This window comes from Balaenoptera acutorostrata, chromosome 10 (genome assembly GCF_949987535.1).
Source record: "Balaenoptera acutorostrata chromosome 10, mBalAcu1.1, whole genome shotgun sequence".
Taxonomy (NCBI): Eukaryota; Metazoa; Chordata; class Mammalia; order Artiodactyla; family Balaenopteridae; genus Balaenoptera; species Balaenoptera acutorostrata.
Genome location: NC_080073.1, coordinates 52,446,023 through 52,472,832, shown reverse-complemented (window position 1 = coordinate 52,472,832; position 26,810 = coordinate 52,446,023). Strand labels below are relative to the sequence as shown.

General features: G+C 46.0%; 2 protein-coding genes and 1 long non-coding RNA gene across 3 annotated transcripts in view; 1 reads left to right on the top strand and 2 right to left on the bottom strand.

Annotated features, from left to right (window-relative positions):
* CRTAP (cartilage associated protein) overlaps window positions 1-13,406 on the top strand; it is a 35,652-nt gene extending 22,246 nt beyond the window's left edge. Inside the window, exons 5-7 of the mRNA XM_007191522.2 lie at window positions 4,833-4,978; window positions 5,929-6,012; window positions 13,261-13,406. Coding sequence (XP_007191584.2) covers window positions 4,833-4,978; window positions 5,929-6,012; window positions 13,261-13,314 — 284 coding nt within the window. The 3' untranslated portion in view covers window positions 13,315-13,406. The remainder of the gene's footprint in view (window positions 1-4,832; window positions 4,979-5,928; window positions 6,013-13,260) is intronic.
* Window positions 13,407-13,501: 95 nt separating this feature from the next.
* LOC130709058 (uncharacterized) lies at window positions 13,502-14,360 on the bottom strand. Its single transcript, XR_009009514.1, has 3 exons — window positions 13,800-14,360; window positions 13,674-13,708; window positions 13,502-13,591 (listed from the first exon to the last, which is right to left on the bottom strand). It is a non-coding gene; the product is annotated as an uncharacterized LOC130709058 (long non-coding RNA).
* Window positions 14,361-19,666: 5,306 nt separating this feature from the next.
* SUSD5 (sushi domain containing 5) overlaps window positions 19,667-26,810 on the bottom strand; it is a 46,106-nt gene continuing 38,962 nt past the window's right edge. Inside the window, exon 5 of the mRNA XM_007191565.3 lies at window positions 19,667-23,012. Within this exon, the coding sequence (XP_007191627.3) occupies window positions 21,724-23,012 (1,289 nt within the window). The 3' untranslated portion in view covers window positions 19,667-21,723. The remainder of the gene's footprint in view (window positions 23,013-26,810) is intronic.

The window sequence follows — 26,810 nt, the reverse complement described above, 5'->3', positions numbered from 1 at the left end:
GATGGCTCCTTTGTTCCTGAAAAGTCTCTGATACTGACATTTATACCATGTTTTTCTGAGGAAGGTAACTGGCCTCTCTCCGCAGTGAACCTGATCTTAGAGCGGCCGGAACCTCATCAATGAAATGTCCTGAAATGTCCCTTGGTTGGGACATTTCTGAGATCAAGAAGAGGTTGAGGTGTGTTTTTAACAGGTGTCCTTCCCAGAAGTCCCCTTTCATGGAGGGAAGGATGAGATTTTATTTGCCACTGTCACCCCAGCGTGAGCTGTCTGGTAAAGGATTATTCAGCATAGAGGACAAGAGTCTAGTTCTATGTAACGTGTGAACATGCTTTCCTATGAGGCAGCACTGAGCTCACAGCACGGTGCCAGCAAATACTTACTGACCACATTCTAGTGTGGAGGGGACGGTTTTCCACTAGGCAGTGTCTTTGCTTATGAAGAGCCCTCTGTTCTAATATAAGTGACTGATTTCATGTAAGTGCTTTTTCTCAAAAAGGCTTACAGGAGAAGCTTATTGCAGTGAACCAAACATCTCAGAGATGTACAGAGAAACATCAAAAGCAAACAACCCATCTCCATCCCCCCTCCCTGCTCTCCCCCCAACCCCAGTGTTAACTGTTGACTTATATTCAGCCACACGTGGAAGGACCCTGTTTTAATGAGAATTATAAAAAAATTACGTACATGTTTTCTTTAACTTCTGGAAATTTAAAAACATATATTGGGGGCTTCCCTGGTGGCACAGTGGTTAAGAATCCGCCTGCCAATGCAGGGGACACGGGTTCAAGCCCTGGTCCGGGAAGATCCCACATGCCGCGGAGCAACTAGGGCCGTGCGCCGCAACTACTGAGCCTGCGCTCTAGAGCCCACGAGCCACAGCTACGGAACCCGCGCTGCCGCAACTACTGAAGCCCACGCACCTAGAGCCCATGCTCCGCAACAAGAGAAGCCACTGCAATGAGAAGCCTGTGCACCTCAACGAAAAGTAGCCCCCGGTTGACCGCAAGTAGAAAAAGCATGTGTGCAGCAACGAAGACCCAACACAGCCAAAAATAAATAAATAAAATAAATAAAAAAAAAAAAAAACAAACCAAGGTAATAAAAAAAAACAACACATGTTTTGGAGAGGTTGGTATAATGAACGCCAGGGTGCCCATCACCCATTTTCAACTTTTATCAACACATTGCTGATCTTGGATTCAGTTTATAGATGTTCTGTTGGAGGAAAATATAGCCCGTGTTTTTCTTTCATTTTCATGAGAAGTTGTGCTGACACTTTACTAAACTACCCCGTGAATGGACATTGAAACATGGATCTTCCAGCCACTAAGCAGGCTTGGTTCAGTGGGAACACGCGAGAACACTGGAGTTTAGAGGTGTTCCGGACACTTCCAGGCCCTGGAAGCTCACTGGTCGGTCCTCTGAAATCCTAACTCTAAAAACCAACCAGAATATCAGAAACTGTGGCAAAGACATAATGAATAAAAAAACCAAACTTTCAGCTTTTCTTGCTGCTCCCCAAGAAATCTTTGCTTTCTGGATTACAGGTAAACAGTGTGAGTAAAATTTACATCTTGAAATTGGCCTCTTGAATCCTCTTGGCCCTGTTTTGAATTCTTTTTCAATCACTTACCCCAGGACGTTTCTTGAGGACAGGTGTCATTTCCAACCCTACAGGCCTTGTGACTAGGAAGTACCCATCAGCAGTGGTTTTAAAGTTGTTGTTATGGGAAACAGCCACAAGGCGGCAGCATTTCTTCATGCCCAACTTGGATACCTGGGCAACCGGAACCTTAGGAAAATCATGTTCCTGGGTTGTCAAGGAGGGCGTAATGTGCCAGAAGAAAGGCCCAAGGGCTGTGTCTCATTCCTTCTTCCCTCTTACCCTTTACCCCACAGAGAAATCGCAGCCCCAGCAAAACCGCTGCACTGAGGGCGCTGTCGTCCCTGGGTGGGGTGACTCTAAGGAAGGAGGATGGAGGTGGGAACCCCACCACCAGGAGACATGGAGACCAGGTGACTTTTCAGAGCTTCTCCAGACCAGAGGGTCCACCCTTTCTTGGGTGCACTAGGCTTGGCTTAGCTTTGGAAGGGCCCACCTGGATCTGGAGATGGCAGTCTCATCCAGAGGGGACCTGGCACTACAGGTCCAAGGGGGGCTCATTTGATGACATATCCTCCCCAGCTCCCTCAGCCCCGCCAGAGAGCAGCCTTGGGACCCAAGCCTCCTTAGGCTTCAGGGATGTGACCCCAGCACTGGTTACCAAGCCCTGAGGGAAATATGGCAGGTACTGCTTTTTTTTTAATTGAATTTTTCTTTTATATGGGCTATAGTTGATTTACAATGTTGTGTTTGTTTTAGGTGTACAGCAACTTGATTCAGTTATACAAACATATAGAGCTATTCTTTTTTGGATCTTTTTCCCATATAGGTTATTACAGAGTGTTGAGTAGAGTTCCCCGTGCTACACAGTAGGTCCTTCTTGATTATCTATTTTATATATATGAGGGTGTATCTGTTAATCACAACTTTCTAATTCATCTCTACCCCCCCTAATTTCCCCTTTGAGAATCATAAGTTTGTTTTCTAAGTCTGTGAGTGTCTTTCTGTTTTATAAATTAGTTCATTTGTATCAATTTTTAGATTCCAACTGTAAGTGATATATTTGTCTTTTTCAGTCTGACTTACTTCACTAGGTATGATCATCTCTAGGTCCATCCATGTTGCTGCCAACGGCATCATTTCATTCTTTTTTTATGGCTGAGTAATATTCCATTGTATAAACGTACCACATCTTCCTTTTCTGTTTGTCTGTTGATGGACATTGTGGTGGCTTCCATGTCTTGGCTGTTGTAAATAGTGGTGCAGTGAACGTTGGGGTGCCTGGGTCTTTTCGAATTCTGGTTTTCTCTAGATATACACCCAGGAGTGGGATGGCCGGATCATATGCTAGCTCTATTTTTAGTTTTTTAAGGAACTTCCACACTGTTCACTGTAGTGGTTGTTCCCAATTTATATTCCCACCAACAGCGTAGGAGGGTTCCCTTTTCTCCACGCCATCTCCACATTTATTGTTTGTAAAAGTTTCGATGATAGCCATTCTGAATGGTGCGAGGTGATACCTCATTGTAGTTCTGATTTGCATTTCTCTAACAATAGTGATGTGGAGCATCTTTTTAAAAAATATTTATTTATTTATTTTATTTTTGGCTGTGTTGGATCTTAGTTGCAGCATGCGGGCTCTTTGTTACGGTGCATGGGCTTCTCGCTAGTTGTGGCAGTGTGGGCTCCAGAGTGCATGGGCTCTGTAGTTGTAGCTCACGGGCTTAGTTGCCCCGCGGCATGTGGGATCTTAGTTCCCTGACCGGGGATTGAACCTGCGTCCCCTTCATTGGAAGGCAGATTCTTTTTTTTTTTTTTTTTAATAAATTTATTTATTTATTTATTTAAAATTTTTGGCTGCATTGGGTCTTTGTTGCTGCGCACGGGCTTTCTCTAGTTGCGGCGAGCGGGAGCTACTCTTCATTGTGGTGCGCGGGCTTCTCATTGCAGTGGCTTCTCTTGTTGTGGAGCACGGGCTCTAGGCGCACGGGCTTCAGCAGTTGTGGCTTGTGGGCTCTAGAGTACAGGCTCAGTAGTTGTGGCGCATGGGCTTAGTTGCTCTGCAGCATGTGGGATCTTCCTGGACCAGGGCTCGAACTCGTGTCCCCTGTATTGGCAGGCAGATTCTTAACCACTGCGCCACCAGGGAAGTCCTGGAAGGTGGATTCTTAACCACTGGACCAACAGGGAAGTCCCAGCTATGTGGAGCATCTTTTCCAGTGCTTCTTTTTTATTTTTAAAAACAGTGTGAGTGAAATTTACCTCTTGAAATTGGTTTCTTGAAAGTCGGCCCTGTTTTGAAATGTTTTTCAATCACCCCAGGACATTTCTTGAGGACGGGTGTCATTTCCAACCCCACAGGCCTTGTGACTAGGAAGTGCCCATAAGCAGCGGTTTTAAAGTTGTTGTTATGGGAAACGGCCACAAGGCGGCAGCATTTCTTCATGCCCAACTTGGATACTTGGGCAACCAGAGCCTTAGGAAAGTCGTGTTCCTGGGTTGTCAAGGAGAGTGGAGTGTGCCAGAAGAAAGGCCCAAGGGCTTGTGTCTCGTTCCTTCTTCCCCCTTACCCTTCACCCCACGGAGAAATCCCAGCCCCAGCAAAACCGCTGCACTGAGGGCGCTGTCGTCCATAGGTGGGGTGACTCTAAGGAAGGAGGTTGGAGGTGGGAACCCCACCACCAGGAGACATGGAGACCAGGTGACTTTTCAAAACTCTTCCAGCCCAGAGGGTGGACCCTTTTTTGGGTGAACTAGGCTTGGTTTAGCATTTGAAGGGCCCACCTGGATCTGGAGGTTATGGTTCACATGCAGAGGAGACCAGGCACTGCAGGTCCAAGGAGGGCTCATTTGCTGGCATGTCCTCACCAGCTCCCTCAGCTTCAGGACAGTCCAGCCTTGGGACCCAAGCCTGCTTAGGTTCCAGGGATGTGACACCAGCCCAAGTCTCCAAGGCGTGAGGGGAATATAGTAGGCATTTCTGCATAGGTCTCTACCTAAAGAGGAACTTCTTCTGTTTTTCAAACTGGCCTCCACGTTCCCATGGATACCCTATCTGTGACCTTTTCACCCTGGGAAGATTTCTTTTGTCTTTGCAGGTATTCCGAAGGAGGGTCTGTGGAGAAGGGGCTTGTTGGTGATCTTTTTCTTTTTGAAGGTGTTATTCAATGGAGGGTGGGTCGTGAGAGGTTTGCTGATTTCCTGTTCTTGTTTCCTTTGCCTTCAGTGAACGACTTGAAGAACGCAGCCCCCTGTGCCGTCAGCTACCTGCTCTTTGACCAGGACGATAAGGTCATGCAGCAGAACCTGGTGTATTATCAGTACCACAGGGACAAGTGGGGGCTCTTGGAGGAGCATTTCCAGCCCAGACCAGTACGTGCCAGTGCACCAGGCATTGCGTTTCCTGTTCTCTTCTTCATCCCACTTTCAGGAAGCAACTTTGCATCTTAAGAGATGGTTTATTTCAGAAATGAAGGGAAACTCAGTTTTTTTGGTAGCTTTTTTATCTTTTAACATTTTACTTCTTTCTTTCTTTTATTTCTAAATTAGTAAGCACTCTACAAATTTTAAACATTACAGAAATGATTCACTTAGGAATTGAGACTGCTTCTTAATCCCATATTTTCTCTTTCTCATCCTGCCCTATAGCTATGCATTTACTGTATATGCAGCATGTAACTGTTAATTTTTACAAAAATGGGATCTTACATACTATTTTGCAACTTGCTTTGTCTTTCTAACAATTTCATCATGAACACTTCCCATGTCGCACCCATACCACCTACTTTTTTTTTTTTTTAACAACTCCATGGCAGGCTTGTTTATGGATGAATCATCATTTAATTCCCTTGATGGATGCACTCAGCTTTGCATGTGTTCAGGGAAACTTATGGATTATATATCACTTTCAGAAGATCTTTTCTAATTTGCCCTTAACTTGTATTTTCATTGAGATTTGTGCATGCTGTCCTGGTTTGCCATACATGCATCTTCCTTAAACTTCACTGTCCAGCCAACACACACACACACACACACACACACACACACACACACACACACTTTCTCTTTCATTCACTCAGGATTGGCTACTCTTTTTTTCAAATTGAGATATAATTCATGTACTGTCAAATTCATGCTTTCAAAGTGCACAATTCAGTGGTCTTAGTATAGTCACAGAGCTGTGCGACCGTTACAACTATTTAATTTTAAACATTTTCATCACCCCCCAAAGAAAGCTCATACCCTTCCCCCACCTGCCACCAGCCCAGTTCTCCCGTTAAAAGGTTGGTCATATAAACTGTTCTCTGTTTGTGTCTGAACAGGAAGCAGTTCAGTTCTTTAACGTGACGACACTCCAGAAAGAGCTGCATGACTTTGCTAAGGAAAACATAATGGATGATGATGAGGTAAGTTTTTCTGTTTAGCACACGTCTGGCTAAGAGAAAATATTACTCACAGCTTTGTTAAAAATCATTGGAAGGCCGAGTCGTCCCTGAAATGAGAAACAGAAGTGGCCTCGGGAAACAGAGTTTCTGTGGGCGTTTTAACGTGTCAGAGCACTGGCCTGGGCAAGAAGGGTTTTCTAGGAAACGCAGGCTGGAGCACCACGTTTCCTGACAGAGTACGGACCCGTCCTCCAGGAACCCATCACAGGAGCTGTCCGAGCATCTTTTTTTTTTTCTTTTCCTGCACCGTGTGGCATCAAGCATCATTTTTTTTAAAATAATTAATTAATTAATTAATTAATTTTTGGCTGTGTTGGGTCTTTGTTTCTGTGCGAGGGTTTTCTCTAGTTGCGGCAAGCGGGGGCCACTCTTCATCACGGTGCACGGGCCTCTCACTCTCACGGCCTCTCTTGCTGCAGAGCACAGGCTCCAGACGTGCAGGCTCAGTAGTTGTGGTGCACGGGCTTCGTTGCTCCACGGCATGTGGGATCTTCCCAGACCAGGGCTCGAACCCATGTCCCCCTGCATTGGCAGGCGGATTCTCAACCACTGTGCCATCAGGGAAGCCCAAGCATCATTTTTTAACATTATAAAACACACTGAATTTTAGTACTCTGAAGACACTGGGAAGCCCACATCCCAATTTTTCTGTCAGTTTGTTTTTTTTTGTTTTGTTTTGTTTTCTGTAAATTAGGCATTTTATCCTTCTCTGGGGTTGCTTGAAATTCCTGATTAAGTCTTACTTAGCTGACTTCTTTATTGACGGCGGAGACTCTGCTGGTTGTGGAGCCGTCATTCTGTGGTGGGGCAGCTTAGTCACAGAAAAGCCATCATTAGGGGTAGCGTTTAGAGAGATGCGTTTGGAACAAACCGTCAAACTCTTTCTAAGACAGCTGGGGCCTTGCCAGCCATCGGAGCTGGGAGAGAGCTGCGGGTTTGTTCTCGTCTGACCCCTCACTTTATAGCTGAGGAGCTTGGGGGACAGGAAGTTTCCGGGAGCTGCTAGGCCAGACCCGGGAGCCCTGAGCCTCCATGTCTGCTCTTTCCACTGCCCCAGTTTTCGGTGAAGCACCTGTAAATAAGACATCATCATGGAATTTGTTTTCTGTGCATGAATTTGCATGAGATGGATCGACCACTAGCATGCATTTGGCTCCCCTGAGCCTCAGTCCTTCGTCTGTAAAATGGGGCTAATAACATTGGCCTCACAGGGTTGGAAGAATGAAATACCACTTTGCACGTCAAAGTGACCCATGTGCCATATGTCTTGGCTTGGGTTCTCTTGAAGCAGAGCCTGTGATATGACTACAAGGATGCTGAAAAGGAAGGAATGCTGACCAGACACAAACAAGGTTGACCGCTATGGTTTGAAAAGTGGAGAAAAATATATTTATTTACTTGTTGATTTATTGGCTGCACAGCACGGCATGCGGGATCTTGGTTCCCTGACCAGGGATCGAACCCATGTCCCAGGCAGTGGAAGCATGGAGTCTTAACCACTGGACCGCCAGGGAATTCCTGAGAAAAAAGTATTTAGGAAAAATGGGACAGTAGAGTTCCTGATTATCTAGAGGCAAGCTACTATTGATATTTTGGTATTTATGTCTCCAGTTTTTCTATATATTTCCAATATATATTCACTATAAACTTGACTGTAATTATATATCATGGCTTTTCCATGTAACACTGTAGTATGAGCAATTTCCCTGGTTATGTTTTTCTAGAACAGTTTGATTGAGATATTATTCACATATTGTACAATTCTCCTTTCTAAAGTATACAATTCAGTGGGGTTTTTTTAGTATATTCATAAAGTTGTGCATTCAAATTTGAGAACATTTTCTTCACCCAAATGAAAGCCCAGGGACTTCCCTGGCAGTCTGGTGGTTAGAACTCCGTGCTCTCACTGCCGAGGGCCGGGGTTCCGTCCCTGGTCGGGGAACTAAGATCCCGCGAGCTGCACAGTGCAGCCAAAAGAAAAAAGAAAAACCAAATGAAAGCCCAAACCTATTAGTAGTCACTTTCCATTCCTTCCCCTCTGCCCACCCTGACCCTTTCCCCCAGCCCCTGGTAACCACTGACCTACTTTCTGTCTCTGGATTTGCCTGTTCTGGATGTTTCATGTGAATGGAATCATGGTTTTTGGTCTTTGTGACTAGTTTCTTTCACTGAGTGTAATGTTTTCCGGGTTTAGCCATGTTGTAACATGCATCACGTTACATGTAAAAATTCCTTTTCATTGCTGAATAATATTCCACTGTATGGATATACCACCTGTTGTTTATTCCTTGGTTGATGGACATTTGGGTTGTTTCCGCTTTTTGGCTACTTTGAATAATGATACTATGGACATTTGGGTACAAATTTTTGTTTGGACAAAAGTTTTTAATTCTCTTATACCTAGGAGTATATATTTAGGAGTAGAATTTCTGGGTCCTATTACTCTATGTTTAACTTGTTAAAGAACTGCCAGACTGTTTTCCAAAGTGGCTGAATCATTTTACATTCCCACCAGCAATGTGTGAGAGTTCTAATCTGTTTCATCTTCCTCAACACTTATAGTGTCTGTCTTTCTTTTTGTGTGTGTATATGTGTGTGTGTCTGTCTTTTTTATTATAGCCATCCTACTGGGTGTGAAGTGGTACCTAATTATGGTTTTGACTTGCATTTCCCTATTGACTAATGGTGTTAAGCATCTTTTCATATGGCTATTAGCCATTTGTATATCTTCTTTGGAGAAATGTTGATTCTATTCAAGTCCTTTGCCCATTTTTAAATTGGGTTGCTTGTCTTTTCATTGTTGAGTTGTAAGAGTTCTTTATATATTATGGTTATAAGTCCCCTGTCAGATATATGAATTGTAAAAATTTTCTCCCAATCTGTGCATTATCTTTTCACTTTGTTAATGGTGTCTTTTTTTTTTTAAAGGATATTTATTTTACTTTTTTTTTTTAAAGGAATTCCTTTATTTTTATTATTTATTTATTTATTTATTTATTTTTGGCTGTGTTGGGTCTTTGTTTCTGTGTGAGGGCTTTCTCTAGTTGCGGCAAGCGGGGGCCACTCTTCATCGCGGTGCACGGGCCTCTCACTATCGCGGCCTCTCTTGTTGCGGAGCACAGGCTTCAGACGCGCAGGCTCAGTAGTTGTGGCTCACGGGCCCAGTTGCTCCGCGGCATGTGGGATCTTCCCAGACCAGGGCTTGAACCCGTGTCCCCTGCATTGGCAGGCAGACTCCCAACCACTGCGCCACCAGGGAAGCCCTGTTAACGGTGTCTTGAAGCTCAAAAGTTTTAAATTTTGATGAAATCCAACTTATCTATTTTTTCTTTTGTTGCTTGTGTTTTTGGTGTCATATCAAAGAAAATATTGTCTAATCCAAGATCACTAAAATTTACTGGTTTTTTCTAAGGTTTTTATAGTGTTATACACTTACATTTAGGTCTACAATCTTATTTTTTGTTAATTTAGCATGTGATGTGAGGTAGTGATCCAATTTCATTCTTTTGTGTGTGGAAATACTGTTGTCCAGCATCATTTGTTGAAAAGACTTTCTTTCCCTATTCAATTGTCTGGGTACCCTTGTAAGAAATCAATTGACCTTAAATGTGAAGGTTTACCTCTGGACTCTCAATTCTATTCCATTGATCTAGATTTCTATCCTTATGCCAGTACTGCATTGTCTTGAATACTGTAGCTTTGTACTACATTTTGAGGTTGGGAAGTGTGAGTCTTCCAACTTCTTTCTTCTTCTTCTAGATTGTTTTGGCTATTCTGGGCCCCTTGCATTTCCATATGAAATATGGGATCAGCTTGCCAAATTCTGCAAAAGGCAGCTGGGATTTTTATAGGAATTGTGCTGAATCTGAAGATTGACTGACATCTTAACAATATTAAATATTCCGATCCATGAATATGGGATACCTTTCTACTTATTTAGGTATTCTTTAACTTCCTTCAATAATATTTTCCCAAGTTTTGTTATTCTTGGTGCTATTGGAAATGGAATTGTTTTTCTTATTTTGATTTTCTAGTTGTGCGTTGCTGGTGTATAGAAATACAGTTGATTTTTGTATGTTGATATTGTAATCTTGCAAACTTATTGAACTTGTCTATCAGTTCTAAACTTTTTTTTGATGTGTATGGATTCCTAAGGAGTCTCTGTATACAAGATCATGTTACCTGTGAATAGACATGGTTTTACTTCTTTTCCAGTCTGGATGTCTTTTGTTTATTTTTCTGGCTAACTGCCCTGGCTAAAACCTCTAGTACAATGTTGAATAGAAATGGAGAGAGTGGAAATCCTTGTCTTGTTCCTAATCTTAGAAGGAAAGCCTTCTGTTTCATCATTAAGTACATTCTTAGCTGTGGTAGGGCCCTTTATCAGGTTGAGGAGGTTCCTCTTCTATTCCTAGTTAGTTGAATGTTTTTTATCATTCGACAAACTAGGAATTTTTTCAAATGCTTTGGTGTTGAATTTTGCCAAATGTTTTTTCTGCACCTATTGAGATGATTTTGTGGTTTTTGTTAACCTTGTTAGTTAATGTTCATTATAAAGACAATTTTGTAATGACTAATATTCCATGGTGTGGATTTTTTAAATAAAGCTCTTTTTATAGGCATTTAGGTTGCTTCCAACTTTTTGCTTTTATAAATAACACAGCAGTTACTAGATCTTTTACCTCTTCTCTGATCATTTCCTTAGGATAAATTCCCAGAGGTGGAATTCCTGGCTATGATCCCTTTGAAGACTTTTAACATACAAGAACAATGCATTTAGAAAAAAATCATAAATATTAGAACAAGAAGAGACCCTTTATGAGATTTGGTAAAGCTCTCTCATGTCACAGATGAGGAAACAAACTCAGAAAGGTAGAGTGACTTACTCAAAGTCACACGGCTGCTTAGTAATCCTCTAGTGAATAGACCAGGCTTATTCCAGGCTTTAAAATTCCTAGGATTCTTAGACTTGGACCTGTCAAGATAACAGAACTCCATTGAAGTTCCCAAAATAGTTAGGTTATTAATCAAAGGTTTAGAATTATAAAAGAATTTCTAAAGAATGAGCTATTTTTTAAATTATATATCAAATTATGGCAAGTAATAATTTGAAATAAACTGTAACCAACACAATAAAATTCTTAGTTAATCCTTAAAAATTTTCAAAGGATAAAATGCTACTTCGAAACAAAGTGTCAATACAGTCTCCTGATATTTGTGGTATTCTTCTTAATATCTTTTTTTTTTTAACTTTTTTTTGGGGGGGGTTATTTATTTATTTAATTTATTATTTTATGGCTGTGTTGGGTCTTCGTTTCTGTGCGAGGGCCTTCCCCAGTTGTGGCAAGTGGGGGCCACTCTTCATCGCGGTGCGCGGGCCTCTCATTATCGCGGCCTCTCTTGTTGCGGAGCACAGGCTCCAGATGCGCAGGCCCAGTAATTGTGGCTCATGGGCCTAGTTGCTTCGCGGCATGTGGTATCTTCCCAGACCAGGGCTCGAACCCATGTCCCCTGCATTGGCAGGCAGATTCTCAACCACTGTGCCACCAGGGAAGCCCCTATATCTTTCTGGGCTTGAAATGTGTGTAAGAACTCCTGAAAGTTTGCACACTGGTTAAAAATTTTGCAAAGGCCCTGTTACAGTTTCAGAATGTTTATAAAGCAAGCTGAAATAGATGCTCTTGGGTAGGAAAGGAGGTGAGGGGCAGGGGAAGGAGCTACGCACACCTGTGGTCTCACCTGCAGTCAGGTTATCCTGATCCTGCGGGGAGCTCTGGAGCATGCATTGTATCACAGAGCTTCTTCTGCCTTTTGTCATCCCCTTTCTCAGTACCTCACTAGTTGTTGGCAGCCCGGAAGGGGTGGTGTATAAGCTCCCTGGCAGGGCTGCTCATTTTGGCCAAGATCAGTCATGCAGAGAAGGGACAGGTATAAGCCATTAGCAACGACACTCCCAGCAGCTGGGGGATGGGTGCCTGGAAAACATCGATAGATCTGAGCGTGACACCAGTGACCTTATAGGAGGATGTGTTTCTTTCATCTCTATTGCCGGGGACACTTAGTAGTGAGCTAAAAGCAAACAATACTATCATCCCCACCTTGCAGTAGCCACACAGCAGGAGACAGTAACCCTGGGAACAGATGTCATGGCCATATATGTAATCCTCTGCCATACCCTGTTTTCCTTTTGGGGTCCAGAAAGCAACTGAAGAATGTTGTTTATTCAAGCAGTGGTCTTCCACTCCCATCACTTGAGTTCCTAATTGCAGGCATGACGTGTAGAAGCATTTGATAAAAATAATAAGACCCCTTTTGTGTCTCATGTACTTGATAGATTTTCTAACTATTCTCAAATGCTGAGAGATTTTATGACTCTCTCTGTGTTAAAATATCAAAAGGAGCAAATTGGCTATTGGCCTGGGAAGGAGGCCTCCGTGAGGGGGGCCAGGCTTTAGCAGGGGGTGGTCACCATTGGTACGGCTGCCTGTACTGACCTCAGGGGAAGGGGCTTGGCCTTCTTGTTGATTCACTCATTCTCTGCAGTAAAGGGAATGAGTGTCATCAGCTGGTGGGTCAGGTGTGTCGTGGGAGTGGAATCAACGCAGAGAAGGAAATCAGAAAGTATGCTGGGCTGTTTCAGGTAGAGGCTTAAGGCTCATTGCAAAAGGAGGGAGCAGGTGGGCTCCTGTACCACCCAAGCGTCTCTTGTTTGAGTGGCCTGATTGCTTCAGTTGCACCAGCAGTAACATGCCTACACGCAGTCAGCCATCCCCTAGCAGGTTTACTGAGACCTGTGTGTGCCAGTTTCTGCAGAAGAAGGTCCTGGTCCTTGAAAAGCTCATGGTCTGGTGATCAAGGCAGAAAGGGAACAGACAGAAAGTCTTCCTGTGGGGTAACTGCTAATGGGAGGGGAGTAGGGCTGGGGGACGGATGCACAGAGGAAGGGGCACTAAACAGGGTCTTTCAGAAGGGGCTGGACCACCCAGTTCACACAGGCCATCTGGGGGTCTTGGAGCACTTGACTCCAAGTTCACATGGTGTGGAAGCCAGGTCCCTCCCAGGGAGAAGTCAGATCCTCTGGGCTCGAGGGAAGAAGGGCTGCTCCAGCCTAGGGGTGGCTGGCAATTGCCTCTTGGAAACGGTCTCTGCTCACCAGCACTTTGAAGGCCAGGTACCTGCTTAACAGAGGTGTCTTATTGTCTCTTACAGGGAGAGGTTGTGGAGTATGTGGATGACCTCTTGGAGCTGGAGGAGACCAGCTAGCCCCCAGCAGCCAGAGAGACTTCCTCTTGATGTTCAGGAAACACAGATTCTTTGTCTTCCTTTTCCTAATAGTACAAGTTGTTGATACCTCGGAGCCTTCTCTTTACTCTGTGAAGTGAAAGGGAAGCCCCCATCTCTCACTACAGCTAACCAGGGGTGAGCCTGCCTTCCATGCGTCCATACCTGCCCCCCTCTTCACACCTGCCCCCGCTCTTCACACCTGACCCCCATCTTCACACCTGCCCCCCCTCTTCACACCTGCTTCCCATCTTCACACCTGCCCCCTTCACACCTGCCCCCCATCTTCACACCTTACCCCTTCACACCTTCCCCCTTCACACCTGCCCCCATCTTCACACCTGCCCCCCTTCACACCTGCCCCCCATCTTCACACCTTCCCCCTTCACACCTGCCCCCCTTCACACCTGTCTCCCCCTCTTCACATCTGTCTCCCCCTCTTCACACCTGTCTCCCCATCTTCACACCTGCCCCCCATCTTCACACCTGCCTTCTCCATTTTTATACCTGCCTTCTCACCATTTTGGTTAGAAGGACAGTTTTCCATGGATAGTTTTTTTCTTTTCCCAGAAAAATCAGTATTATTTTTTAAACAAGAAAAATACTCCTAAAAGGTGATAATTATAAAAACCTAGTCTAGCCTTTCTGCTTTTCCACATTTTGGTTTTGTTTCTCCCCATCCCCTGATCCAGCAAAGATGGTGAGGACAAAGGCTAAACTTCTCCTCATGATGGTCTGTACACGGTCTGACCTGCATTTTTTCCAGCGCCCATTGAAAAAGAAGTTGGGTAGACAGGGTCGAGTACAGAAATGTGGCTTTTCTCCAACACTTTCACATGTCCAAAGTCTTACAATGGTTGGTAGATCCCATCTGAGGACAGTGCTCAGCCGTTAGTCTCAGAGTTGGGAATGGAAGGAAGCAGAGGGAAGCTAGTTTCATTCACTCTTTCAACAAATATTTACTGAGCACCTACTACGTGCTAGGCTTTTACCTGGGCACTGGAGATACTGCACAGAAAAACAGAAAAAAAAAAGTCCCTGCCCTCACGGAGCCTACATTCTTCAGGGAAAGACAGACAACAGATAAACAAAAATAAATATGTACAAGGCATCAGAGGGTGATCATTGCTATGGAGAAAAATTAAGCAGGGAAGGGGGTAAGGAGGCCTGGAGATGAGGCTGCAGTTTTTGTTTTGTTTTTTGAATTTTTTGGCCGCAGTGCATGTGGGATCTCAGTTCCCCGACCAGGGATCAAACCCGGGCCCCCTGCAGTGGAAGCATGGAGTCTTCACCACTGGACCGCCAGGGAAGTCCCAAGGCTGCAGTTTTAACTAGAGTGGTCAGGGAAAGCCTCAGCAAGGTGACAGCAGAGCAGAGACCTAGGGAAGTGGGTCTCAGGGCAGAGCATTCCAGGCCAGAGGGGGCAGCGCGTGCAGTTCCCAACAGTGGGGATGCGCTTGTGTGGTCCGGGGACAGTAAGGAGGCCCAGGGAAGGCGTGGGCCAGGGGCAGAATGGAAGGAGGTGAGGATAAGTGTGTGGGTGGGAGGGTGGATGGCTCAGCCTTGCCGGCCAGCGTAAGGCCACTGGCTTCTGCCCTGAGTGGGGTGGGAGCTGTGGAGCAGAGCGGAGCCTGGGCTGACTTGCGTTTTACAGGGAGTACGCCAGCTGCCATCCTGTGAGAAACCTGGAAGCGAGCAAGGCTAGAAGCAGAATACCAATTAGGGGATGGCTGCAAAAATCCAGGCAAGGGGGATGTGGGCTCGGCCCCGGGCGGTAGCAGGAGAGACATGGTGAGGAGTGGTCAGATTGCGGATTTTTTTTGAAAGCAGGGCCGATAGGATTTGCTAACAAATTGGCCGTAGAGCATAAGAGGGAAAAAGAGAGAGGCTCGAGGTGACCTCAAGGTTTTGGGCCTGAAGCACGGAAAGGATGGAGTTGCCATTTCCTGAGATGGGGAAGATGGCTGGGTGGGTAAGTAAGGCATTCAGTGCCAAGCAGCTGTCTGAGGCTGGGATGCCAGGTTCAGGCTGCAGATAAAATTGGAGCGTTTTCTCAGGTGAGGTCATTAGCAAAGCCTAAGTCAGGGATCCCGTGGGGAGTGGGTCCCAGGGTGGGACTGCAAGGCAGGCGGGGCCCGTGCTTGGGTGCCCTGCCCCAGGACCCCATCAGTGGAGGCTCTGGACCCGCACAGGCTTGAGCCTCCTTGAAGCTCCGGGCTGTGGCTCTTGCCGGCTGTACGAGGACATGCAAGGAGGCCTGACTCTGTCCACCTCTCTGTGCCCACAGAGCTTCCCTCTGGTCCTCACCCTCGGAGCCCTGGTGAGCTTTCTGTGGGTGAGGATGTTCCCCACAGGGTTGCCTGGTGGTGGGCGGAGGTTCTCCTTCACTGTCTGAGGTTGGCCTCTTTTCGCTGGGGACTGAAAGCGCCTCCACCCCCATCCTAGCGATGTCCCCTGGGAAAGAAACCCTGGGGACAGTAGGATCAACACCGTCAGCACTTTGCTTTGCTTGAAGGCTGTGGAACCAAATTACTAAGTTTTTACTTCGAAAGAAGCCAAACCAATTAAATGAAAAAAAAAAAAAAAAGTGGGGCGATTCTTCCAAAACCACCAGAAAAAACCCCAGCTCGCAGGCTGCATTCAGCGACCTCAGCCCAGTACCTCCCTGAGCGGGTTTTCTTGGAAGAACCTAGAAGAATCCTGGATTGAGACCTTGTGGGCTCAGCATTAGTCTGGCCTGTCTTTTGAAAAAAAACGAAACAAAACAAGACCCATTTGTAAGCTTTGTGGGAGCTTCCAGACCGAGATGAGGATGGCTTGCTTGTCCTCTGACCCACCTGCACGCAGCCCTACGGGTACTGTCAGGTTTCCACCCAGGGAGGCTGCCCACCACGGGGCAGGGGGTTCTCTCCAGCCCCAATGCCTCTCAGGCAGCCCAGGCAGGGGCCTACACTGGGGAGGGTCTCAAGGCACCCCCTACACCTCTGTTAATGTTCACACTTTACCTTAGCAGGGAAGGGCTGGGGGCAGGTTTGTGTGTACCTAAAGGTTTAAAAGCAACTGATGGACTGAAATGTTGTACATACCACGCTATTCAATGTACTAATATCTTTCTGAGTTTGAGGCTTTCTAGTTAACTGCCACTAACCTGTTGTGCTCACCTCTGGGATCCAGAACCACTGGGTCCGTTGCCCACAAATGCCGCCTTCGGAAAGGTTGCTTTTAGGAGTTCTTACTAAGGGAATTTTAAGAGCACAAAAATTTTATTGAACCAAACTCAGTGGCAAACAGAAAATGATTTGTTAGATTGTCAGTGGGAAAGAGTTTATTATGACTGCTGGTGGAATCAACAGTGGCCCGTTTCTGCCAACATTGATGGAAATAACGTTTTTAAGTTTTAAATGTGAGATGTAAACCTAAACTACTTCAGTTTTTAAAAAAAAAAATTCAATACTTAAACTGTGGGGAGAAGGTGGATTGGAGCCAGAGAAAACATTCTCATTTAATAGTGTTTGCACATGGAACGGCAGCACAGTTTGTAGCGAGGCTCTGAGAAAAACCCACAACTAATCCTTCATCGCAGCTGTCCGAACTCTTGACCATCTGCCATCTCCCAAACAGCGACTTCTTTTTTCTGGGGACTCCAGGCTTGAATGACCTAGTGTGGAGAGTTTAAACTATATACAAGGAGGTGGGTGGGAAGGGAAGGGACCTTAAGTCAGCCTCAGCCAAAGGTTTTGTGCATAGGACTTCCTGTGCCTGCAGCCCGTCCCCGGGGCATCTCCCTGAGAGGGAATTCACCAGGACGGCCCAGCTTCGCCTTCACTGACCCACTCCTACCCCAGAAACAAGTCAGGAGCAGCCGTGGAATGTGCCGTAGCAGAATGTTCTGTCCCAGAGGTGGGCACAGTGAGTACCATACCCTAGGCCTAAACTGTGCCCCACCTCAAATCTGGCTTCGGTGGCTCATTGAATGAGTGAGTTGACTGGCTATCCTCTTGGAACTGATAGCGTAAGATTAATGGTGCCTCCTTTTACGAGAAAAAGAGTGGGAAGAAATGAAGCAATTTCTTAACTGTACCAACAGAAACAAGATGGCCCACTTTTGCCACACCACAAAGGTTGTTGCCGATATCTTTTCCACCTCCTCTCCTTGGGTCAGGGCAGTGGGTACAATTTCACTCTGTGGGAAATTAGAATCACATTAAATGTTTTACTTTGCTTATTCTTTTTTTTTTTTTTGACCGCACAGCATGCGGGATCTTAGTTCCCCGACCAGGGATCCAACCCGTGCCCCCTGCAGTGGAAGCGTGGGGTCTTCACCACTGGACCAGCAGGGAAGTCCCTTACTTTGCTTATTCTTGACTGCCTTCTCTCTCTGTCTGGTGGTGGGGCTGTCTTAACCACACCCAGTCATTCTAGGACGCGTGTTGTAATGAGCTGCTTTCTCAGGTCTGTGAGGTTTCGGATGTGCATCTAGTGAAGCAGAACCCTCACCCCAAGGACTGTTGGCTGTCACGCAGAGGGGGAGTCCTTGCCAGCCATGGGCGGGCCCAGAGCCTTCAGGAGATGCAGGCTCATTCCTCTCCCCAGGAAGACTCTCTTTCAGAGAACTGGGATCTCACTAGGAAAACACTGGGAATCCAGGGCTTGCTTTGGATCTGATGAGCTGGTCCCTTGCTGCCAAGGTCTGAGAAGTGACAAAGTATTTACTGTTTAACGAGGACCAAAAGCCTCCCGGCATGACAGCCAACAGCTACTGTGCTCCAGGCCTATCACCCAAGGACCAGCAAGGAGAAAGAAAAGTGTGGAAGGAGGCAGGTGGAAAGAGTGAGGAACCAGCCAGGGCAAAACTAGACCCATGGCCCAGAGAGGTCACACACATCGGCTATTGGAAGAGGAGGTGGAGGGCACAGGGATTCTGTTGATGTCAGCCCAGGAATTCCGGAGGATACAGTGGAAAAGTTTGGACTGAGCAGGAGGGGCAGTGTAGGCAGTAAGAGTTTACCCATCAATGGACGTCTTAAGTCCTGATCTCTTGAAGCAAAGCCTTGTGCGAGTGACGGGGTGCTCTCAGGAGAAGGGAAGCAGGAAGGAGCTGGAAAGGGTGTGGTCTCGTGGGAGACCAGCCTCAGCATGATCCCATGGGAGCTCTCACACCTTGAGGCAAGGAGGCTGGACTTCTGTGTGCTTGTGTCCATTACTCACTGGCTGCATGCAGGGTGCTGCATGGGTGGGGGGGTGTGAGGGGCTAACTCCTGGGTGACGGAACTCGCATTAGGCTGAGGACAATTCTCTGGGTGAGAAGGGTACGCGTATGTGTTTATGAGCATTTTAGCAGCCAACAGGGCAGCAGGAGGAGGGTTCACCTGCCTGTTGGTGGGCACCAACAGTGTCCACAACATTGGGTGGCTTGGGCGGGGTCATAACCCGGTGTTCGCAGAGGTAAAGAGGGACATAAGGCAGATGGGACCGGTGCTGACGGTCTCTGAGCTGGGTTACTCCATTCACGCCTCCAGATCTGTTGTCCACCTTGCCCTGTGCCCCTGGGTAGACATTGCCTGGGCTCCCTCACCCTGGACTGCTGCTGACCGCAGCTGGGACTTGCTGGCAAGGGACTGCAGGCTGAGAGAAGAGGTCCAGGTCTCTAAAAACCCTGCCTCTCTAGGTCACCGCTGGACAGGGGCTGTATTCTTCTCGAGGCCGGAGCCCTTGTCCCGCGGGGGCTTTCCTGTTGCTGAAGCTCTCGTCTGGGCCCCTAGCAGCCCTCCACCGCACCTTGATGGTTCTCTTAACCCTCCCCAGGCTTTCCTGACCAGTCCCTACCCCTAACTCTCTCTATTGATTCCTTTGACTGTCCCATCAGTTAGGAGAAGGGAAGCGATTGGTTCTGGTCTCTTAGGCCAGTGCTTCTCAAACTTGACCGCTCGCACCCATCACCTGAGCATCTTGTCAAACACAGAGTCTGAGTCAGCAGGTCTGGGGAGGGGCCTGAGATTCTGCATTTCTAACAAGCTCCTAAGTGGTGTCTGTGCTGCTGGCCTGGGAACCACACTTTGAGTAGCAAGGCCCTGGGCTTTTTGTTGTAGTGAGAGGCATGGTCTCTGGTTGGGGTGAGGAAGATGGAAGGAGGGAGGAGGGGGCAGGAGCTCTGCAGACTCCCCAAAATCCTGCTGTGGGAGGTCACATGGCTGAGAGTTAGGCTTAGAAAGGGTGGTCTTAGATCCAACAAGTACTAAGACATTACTTTCAAGACTGCTAGAGAATCCTTTTTAAAAAAACCACTGTGACGTAACGCAGATATAAAATACACTAAGTAACTGTTTGGGGAAATAATTATTTATTTCAAAAATGTCAGAAGCTTTGTGTTAATGGATCCCCACCCCCAAATTTTTGTGAGCAGTAAACATTTACCAGTCTCAAAACACACATGATGACATACAGTTTAGGTTTACAGTGTTTTTAAGCATTCCCTTTCTACGTGCATTTTTAGATCCTATAACATTAATTTAGGTGACACCAAATCAATAAAAACTTAAAAACTGATGTGTGGGGTTTATTTTGCAGTTCTATCAAATAATACATTTGCATGTATTTTTTTTTTTTTTAATTTTTTTTTTTTTAATAGTTTTATTTATTTATTTTTATTTTTGGTTGCGTTGGGTCTTCGTTTCTGTGCGAGGGCTTTCTCTAGTTGCGGCAAGTGGGGGCCACTCTTCATCGCGGTGCGCGGGCCTCTCGCTATCGTGGACTCTTGTTGCGGAGCACAGGCTCCAGACGCGCAGGCTCAGTAATTGTGGCTCACGGGCCCAGTTGCTCCGCGGCATGTGGGATCTTCCCAGACCAGGGCTCGAACCCGTGTCCCCTGCATTGGCAGGCAGATTCTCAACCACTGCGCCACCAGGGAAGCCCATGTATTATTTATTTGTAATAAATTTATTAATACATTTGTATTACTATTACCTATTTTTGAGTTGGAGGTGATGTTTCGGCAGCCTCAAATGCTATCCAGGGGCACAGCGATGCCTGACCTCCGTGCAAGACAGACCTCAGGTGTTCCTCATCGGTGCCTCCAGAGCCTCGGCTGGCCTCAAAGCTCAAAATTTATGTGCTTGTAAGCCTGTGGTTCAGTCTTGAGCGTGCATCAGAATCACCTGGAGGGCTAGTTAAAGCACAGATAGCTGGGCCCCACCCCCAGGGTCTCCACTTCATCTGGGGTGGAACCAGAGAATTTGCACCTCTAGCAAGTTCCCAGGTGATGTTGATGCCACTGGTCTGAGGACCATGCTCTGTCATCATAAGCGAGATGTGCTGAGTCACCGTAAGATGATCGAGACACCGTGAACTGGGTGCTCAACAGCCATGGGGAGTCCATCTTGCGCTCAGGCTGTTTCTAGAGGGCTCACAATCGCCACAACAGGGTAAAGAACAGATCGGCACAGATCATTTCATATTCCTTTTCAATTCCTCTGCTTCTCTATCAGGTAGGTACCCATGCTTGGTATCCTAGCCCTTGGCCCTCTTGAAACATTTTTTCCCTCCTAGCTCATTCTCTTTTCCTGGAGTTCAGAGAAATGGTTAATCCTGAGAAAGGAAACCGAGGACTGAGTTTTGTTAGTCCTGGCAAAAACTCTAAGACATTCCTAGGCACAGACTGGTCAAGGACAACCAGGCCACTGCTTCTGAGAGGAAACGGTGCTTACCGGTACAAAGCAAACCTTGTTTTTTAAAAAAACGATGGGCTGTCCCACAGGATAGAGGGAACGGGGTGGATGTGTGTCCCCCCACTCCTCCCCTCCCCCCGCCCAACCAAACATCTGTTGTAAATTCTTTCCAATTTCAACAAACAATTTTAAAAATCTCAAAGCTTCTAGACTATGTCCTGGTTCTTGGCTCATATGCCCTCAGCAACGTCACAGCATTAAAAGGAAATAACCCATTACTCTTCCATATCCCACTCCCAGCAATTAAATATCTATATCCGAAATAACACTGCTCTCAAATGCTCTGTACATCACATCTATTTCGAAAATTCCATGTCTCAGGCTCATTCATTTTCTTTCTTAGAAAAAAGAAAAGACAACTGTATGATGAAGAGGTGAGTTTTGACCTCTCACTGGAATTAGGAAGCACAGGTCTGGGATTAGTGCAACAGGTTCCAGGGCAGATGGTCAAGGGGATGCTGAGGTGTGTGAAGATGCCACCAAAGCCTCCCTGCCCTGCCAGGTGCCTCCAGAGATGCTTCTCAGCCTAGAAAACAAAGACCTGAGAAAAAGAAGACGAGCCCTACTCCACTTGTTTCGTGCGCTAGTGAATTGTCAGTGTTTCTCAATGTGATATGTCACAGTTTATCTTCCTCCCAAGGGGCTTCGGGCGAGCCCCCCAAGGTGGCTAGACCTTCTCCATCTCAATCTGCTGGTGGTAGTGACCAACCTGCCGCTGGCCAACATTCAGCTTGTACACGGAGCTCTTGCGCTGGCACCTGCGGTAGCCCCACACGGCCCCCATGCCTGCCAGGAACAGCAGCAGGCACAGGACCGTGACAATGGTGGCAACGATGGGGCCTCTGCTGAGGCTGGGACACTTATCCCCTATGCAGGGCTCCAAGGTTGGAAGAAGCTCCTCGATTGCACCTGGGCCGGGGACTTCCTGTCCCAGCAAGTCCTCAGACAGCAGGTACGGAAAGGTATCCTGGACCTCAGGGGCAGTGATTTCCGTTGGAGTCTGGGTGGCCGCCATGACAGTTGAGGGAATGAGGTCCGACGTCTTTTGGATGGCGGTTGTCACCGTCTCCAGGATAGAGCTGGTGAGCTCATAGGGTAGGGTGGACATGGGAGGCTTCTCTGTGGCATATCTCCAGGGAACAGTCGACTGGTCCCTGGTCAAGTCACCATCCCCCTTGCTGGGACTCTCAGTTTCAGACACACTCATGGGTCTGAGAGCCAAAGCTTCTACATCTAGTGTTTGAGTTGGAAGAACTGAACGATGGGTTGTGTCCTCACTGAGTGTGAGGGTGGTACTCCTGGGCTTCTTAACTTCCACAAGAGCAGGCTGATTGGGTGTAACTAGGACGGTTTCTTCCAGCCCTACTGATCGATTGCCCTTGTCCTCCTCTTCCTCCTCTTCTGCCTCTGTCTTCCTCCAAGCCCCATCGGTCACAGGGTAGCCATCTAACCAGGACTCATCGCTGCTGCTCACCATTGGGTCACCTGCCTTGCTGTCATTCCTGCCCACAAATGGCCCCAAGGGACCATCAGTGCTGCTGTAGATGACCCTGGTTTCTGGCTCACCTGGGGCCAATGTGGTGCCACTGTGGTTGTCTCCAGCAGGAAACTGCTTTTTGGTGTCCTCGTCCATCTCCTTTTCCAACTCAGGCTTGTGGAAGGTCTCATCAGGAAACCAGAACATGTACTTCTGGTTTTGTCGGGATCCTGGCAGGTCTGTGGGGACACCGCTCCCAGTGCTGGGCAAACGTGTGGTTGGCGCAAAAGCTGTATCCTGGGCTGTGTCTTCTCTCCCCACAGAAATAGAGACCAGATGGTCCTGCTTTGGAGCCTCCTCAGAGGTTTCTCCCTGACCCCTGTCCTCCTCTGTCCGGGAATCCTCCATGAGCTCTCTGAACGACACAGATCTGTCATCAGGAAAATTATCTTCATAGTCAATATGTACCTCACCCCCGTCTGGAAGGAAAGAGGGAAAAGCCTCATTAAGTCCGAGGTTACAGAGCCAGCGTGGAACACAGAAAGGGAAACCAAAAGCATAAGGACTGGAACAAATGAAATAAAACTGTTATTCTCAGATGCTATGACTGTATCACAGATAAACCCAAAGAACCTATATACAAAGTGTTAAACAAATTAACAGGCAAGTTTATCAAGGAAACTGGGTCTACAGTCAACATAAAACATCAACTGTATCTCTATATACCAGCAATAAACAGAAAACAAAAAATTTAAAAGATACCATTTGCCATAGCATAAAAACCCCCCAAATGCCTAGGAATAAATCTAACAAAAGATGTGTAAGATTTCTACATAGAATGGTACAAAGTATTTCTGAGCAAAATTAAAGAAGACTTCAATAGTGAAGGGCTATCCTATGTTAGTACAATGGAAGTGTAATTGTTAAGCTGTCAATTCTGCCCAAATTGATCTATGTAGATTTAATACAATCCTAATAAACATCTCAGACATTGACAAGCTGATGCTAAAATTTATGGAAATGCAGAGGGCCAAGAATAGACAAGGAAAAAGAAAAGCTGGAGCATGCAAACTAAAAGACTTCAAGATTTACTATAAAACTGGAGTACTTTTTAAGACTGTGTGTGGTATTGGCACAAAGACAATCAAATTACATTAACTTTAAGAACTTCTGTTCATCAAAAGCCACCATGAAGAGAGTTAAAATGCAAGCCACAGAGTTGAAGATAATTGCAACACATATAGCCTCCAAAGGGTTCCAGAATTTACAAAGAACTCCTACAAATCAATAATAAATAGGCAGGGACTTCCCTGGTGGCGTAGTGGTTAAGAATCTACCTGCCAATTCAGGGGACATGGGTTCGATCCCTGGTCTGGAAAGATCCCACATGCCGCGGAGCAACTAAGCCCGCGAGCCACAAATACTGAGCCCGCGTGCCACAACTACTGAAGTCTGTGTACCTAGAGACTGTGCTCCACAACAAGAGAAGCCACCTCAATGAGAAGCCACCTCAATGAGAAGCCTGCACACTGCAACGAAGAGTAGCCCCCGCTCTCCACAACTAGAGAAAGCTCGCGTGCAGCAACAAAGACCCAAGGCAGCCAAAAATAAATAAATAAATAAATAAGTTAAAAATAAATAAATAAATAGGCAGACAAACCATAGAAAAGTTGGCAAGATACTTGAATCAGAACATCACAAAAAGGATATCTAAATAGTCATTTAACATGTGTAAAGAGGCTCAACCTCATTAGTAATAGAGAAATGCTAATTACAGCCATAATGAAATGCCATTTACATAGCACCAGAATGGCTAAAGTTAAACAGACCGACAATCCCTAGTGTAAACAAGGATGTGAAGCACGGCAATTCCACTCCTAAGTATGTACCCGACAGTAACGTATGGACATGGGCACCAAAAGACATGCACGAGCATGTTTATAATAACCAGAAACTAGATACACTTCAAATGGCCATTAATTGCAGAAATGACACATACATTGTCGTACATTCATACAATGAAAATCTGGACATCACTAAAAATGAACCAACCCATGCTTCCCACTACATGGAATCTCACAGCCATAAAATTGTGCAAAAGAAGCCGAGCACAAAAGAGCACATTCTTTTGGGGGTACTGGCAGCATTCTACTTCTTGACCTGTGTGGTGGCCAAATTTCTTTATTTTTTGATAATTTATTAATCTGTTCCCTTATGATTTGTATGTATATTTTTTCAAACTTTCTAAAAATTGAATGAAAGATCTTTAAATTCTATAGTGGTTTACAATTTTCAACAGTTTCACACACGATTCCATATAATCTCATAATAACCCCTTTTTTTTAATCTCCTATCCCTATGTTGCCCCTCCCCCTTCCCTCTCCCCACTGGTAACCACTAGTTTATTCTTTTTTTTTTTTTTTTTTTTTTTTTTTAGTTTATTCTTGATATCTGTGAGTCGGCTTCTTTTTTGTTTTATTCACTAGTTTGTTTTATTTTTTAGATTCCACATATAAGTGATATCATTGTATGTATGTTTTAATTAAATAAAAAAGTATCTTTTGAAACTCTGATTTGCTCTTTGTAAGACTTCTGAGTTGTGAGATGTGCTGTGAAGTATCCTGAATCCAGCTGAGTGAGAAGGAAGACGGGCCACACAGGCAGGAGCCCAGAATGTAAGGACAGCTTGGTGAGGTAGGAACCATGCTGGTTAGGAAGGTCTCAAGTAGCTATGTCCTCAGAAGAGAGCAGCCCGCTGAGCTTGCCCTTCTCAATGGTCTTTGAAAGTCACATCCTACTACAAGATACAATTATTTTATTTTTAATTTATTTTTAAATTTTTTGGCTACAATGGGTCTTCGTTGCTGCACGTGGGCTTTCTCTAGTTGCGGCGAGCAGGGGCTACTCTTCATTGCGGTGTGTGAGCTTCTCATTGCGATGGCTTCTCGTTGCAGAGCACGGGCTCTAGAGCGCACAGGCTTCAGTAGTTGCGGCAAATCTCGGACTCAGTAGTTGTGGCACACAGGCTTTGTTGCTCTGCAGCATTTGGGATCTTCCCGGACCAGGGCTCAAACCTGTGTCCCCTGCATTGGCAGGCAGATTCTTAACCACTGCGCCACCAGGGAAGTCCAAGACATGATTATTAAATAGAAAGGTTTCCTATGCTATTGTGATATAATAACATACATATTTGGTCTTTGGTTCCCGGCACAGAGCTCCTAAAACCCTTGGAATTTCCTGAGTGATAGGGGTGACAGGAATATTTTTTGTTACGCGTAACAAGTTTCTTTGACCATACCTGAGTTATGTTAATGAGGTGACTCTGTGGGCCCCTAGAGAGCTTCAGGATGGGGGCTGGTTGTCAGAGGAACCAACCACATGATTAGAGGGTTGGACCTTTCAGCCCCACCCCCACCTAGGGAGAGGGGCTGGAGATTGAGCTGATCGCCAGGGCCAATGATTTAACCAACCATACCTACATAATGAAGCCTCCATAAAAACCCTTAAACTACAGGGTTTCAAGAACTTCCAGGTCGGTGAATGCATCCAACGTGCTGGGGAGGAATACACCCCAGGTTCACAGGGACAGAAGCTCCTGTCCTCGGGATCTTTCCAGACCTTGTCCTATGTACCTCTTCATCTGGTTATTCAACCTGTATCCTTGTAATATCCTTTATAATAAACTGGTAACTATAAGTAAAGTCCTTTCCTGAGTTCTGTGAGCTGGTCTAGTAAATTGTCAAACCTGAGGAGGGGGGTTGTAAAAACCGCCAATTTATAGCCAGTTGGTCACAAGTCCAGGTGACCTGGATTTGTGATTGGCATGTAAAGTGGAGGCAGTCTTGTGGGACTGAGCCCGTAATTCATGGGTTCTGCACTAACTCCAGGTAGGTAATGTTAGAATGGAATTGGACTGTAGGACGCCCAGCTGGTGTCTAGAGATTTGGAAAATTGGTTGTTGGTGTGAGGGATCCCCCTCCACTGCCCCCCACCTCACCACATTTGGAGTCAGAAGTGTTCTGCAGGTGGAAACAAAGCTCAGGAGTTTCCCCCTACTTGACTCTGCACCTTAAAAAGGGCAAAATGCAAAGATCTCCAGCACCAAGGTCTGGATGGAATGCTGAGGTGTGGTGCGTTCCTGGGCTCTGAAACTGGATTAGTGGGCATTTGGTTTATTTCTAATAAGTCTCCCTATCTTGCTTATTTAATGACTTGCAGAGTTATAAACACATTTAAAAATCCTTTCTGATCTGGTCCTAAAATTTAAGCCCATTCAT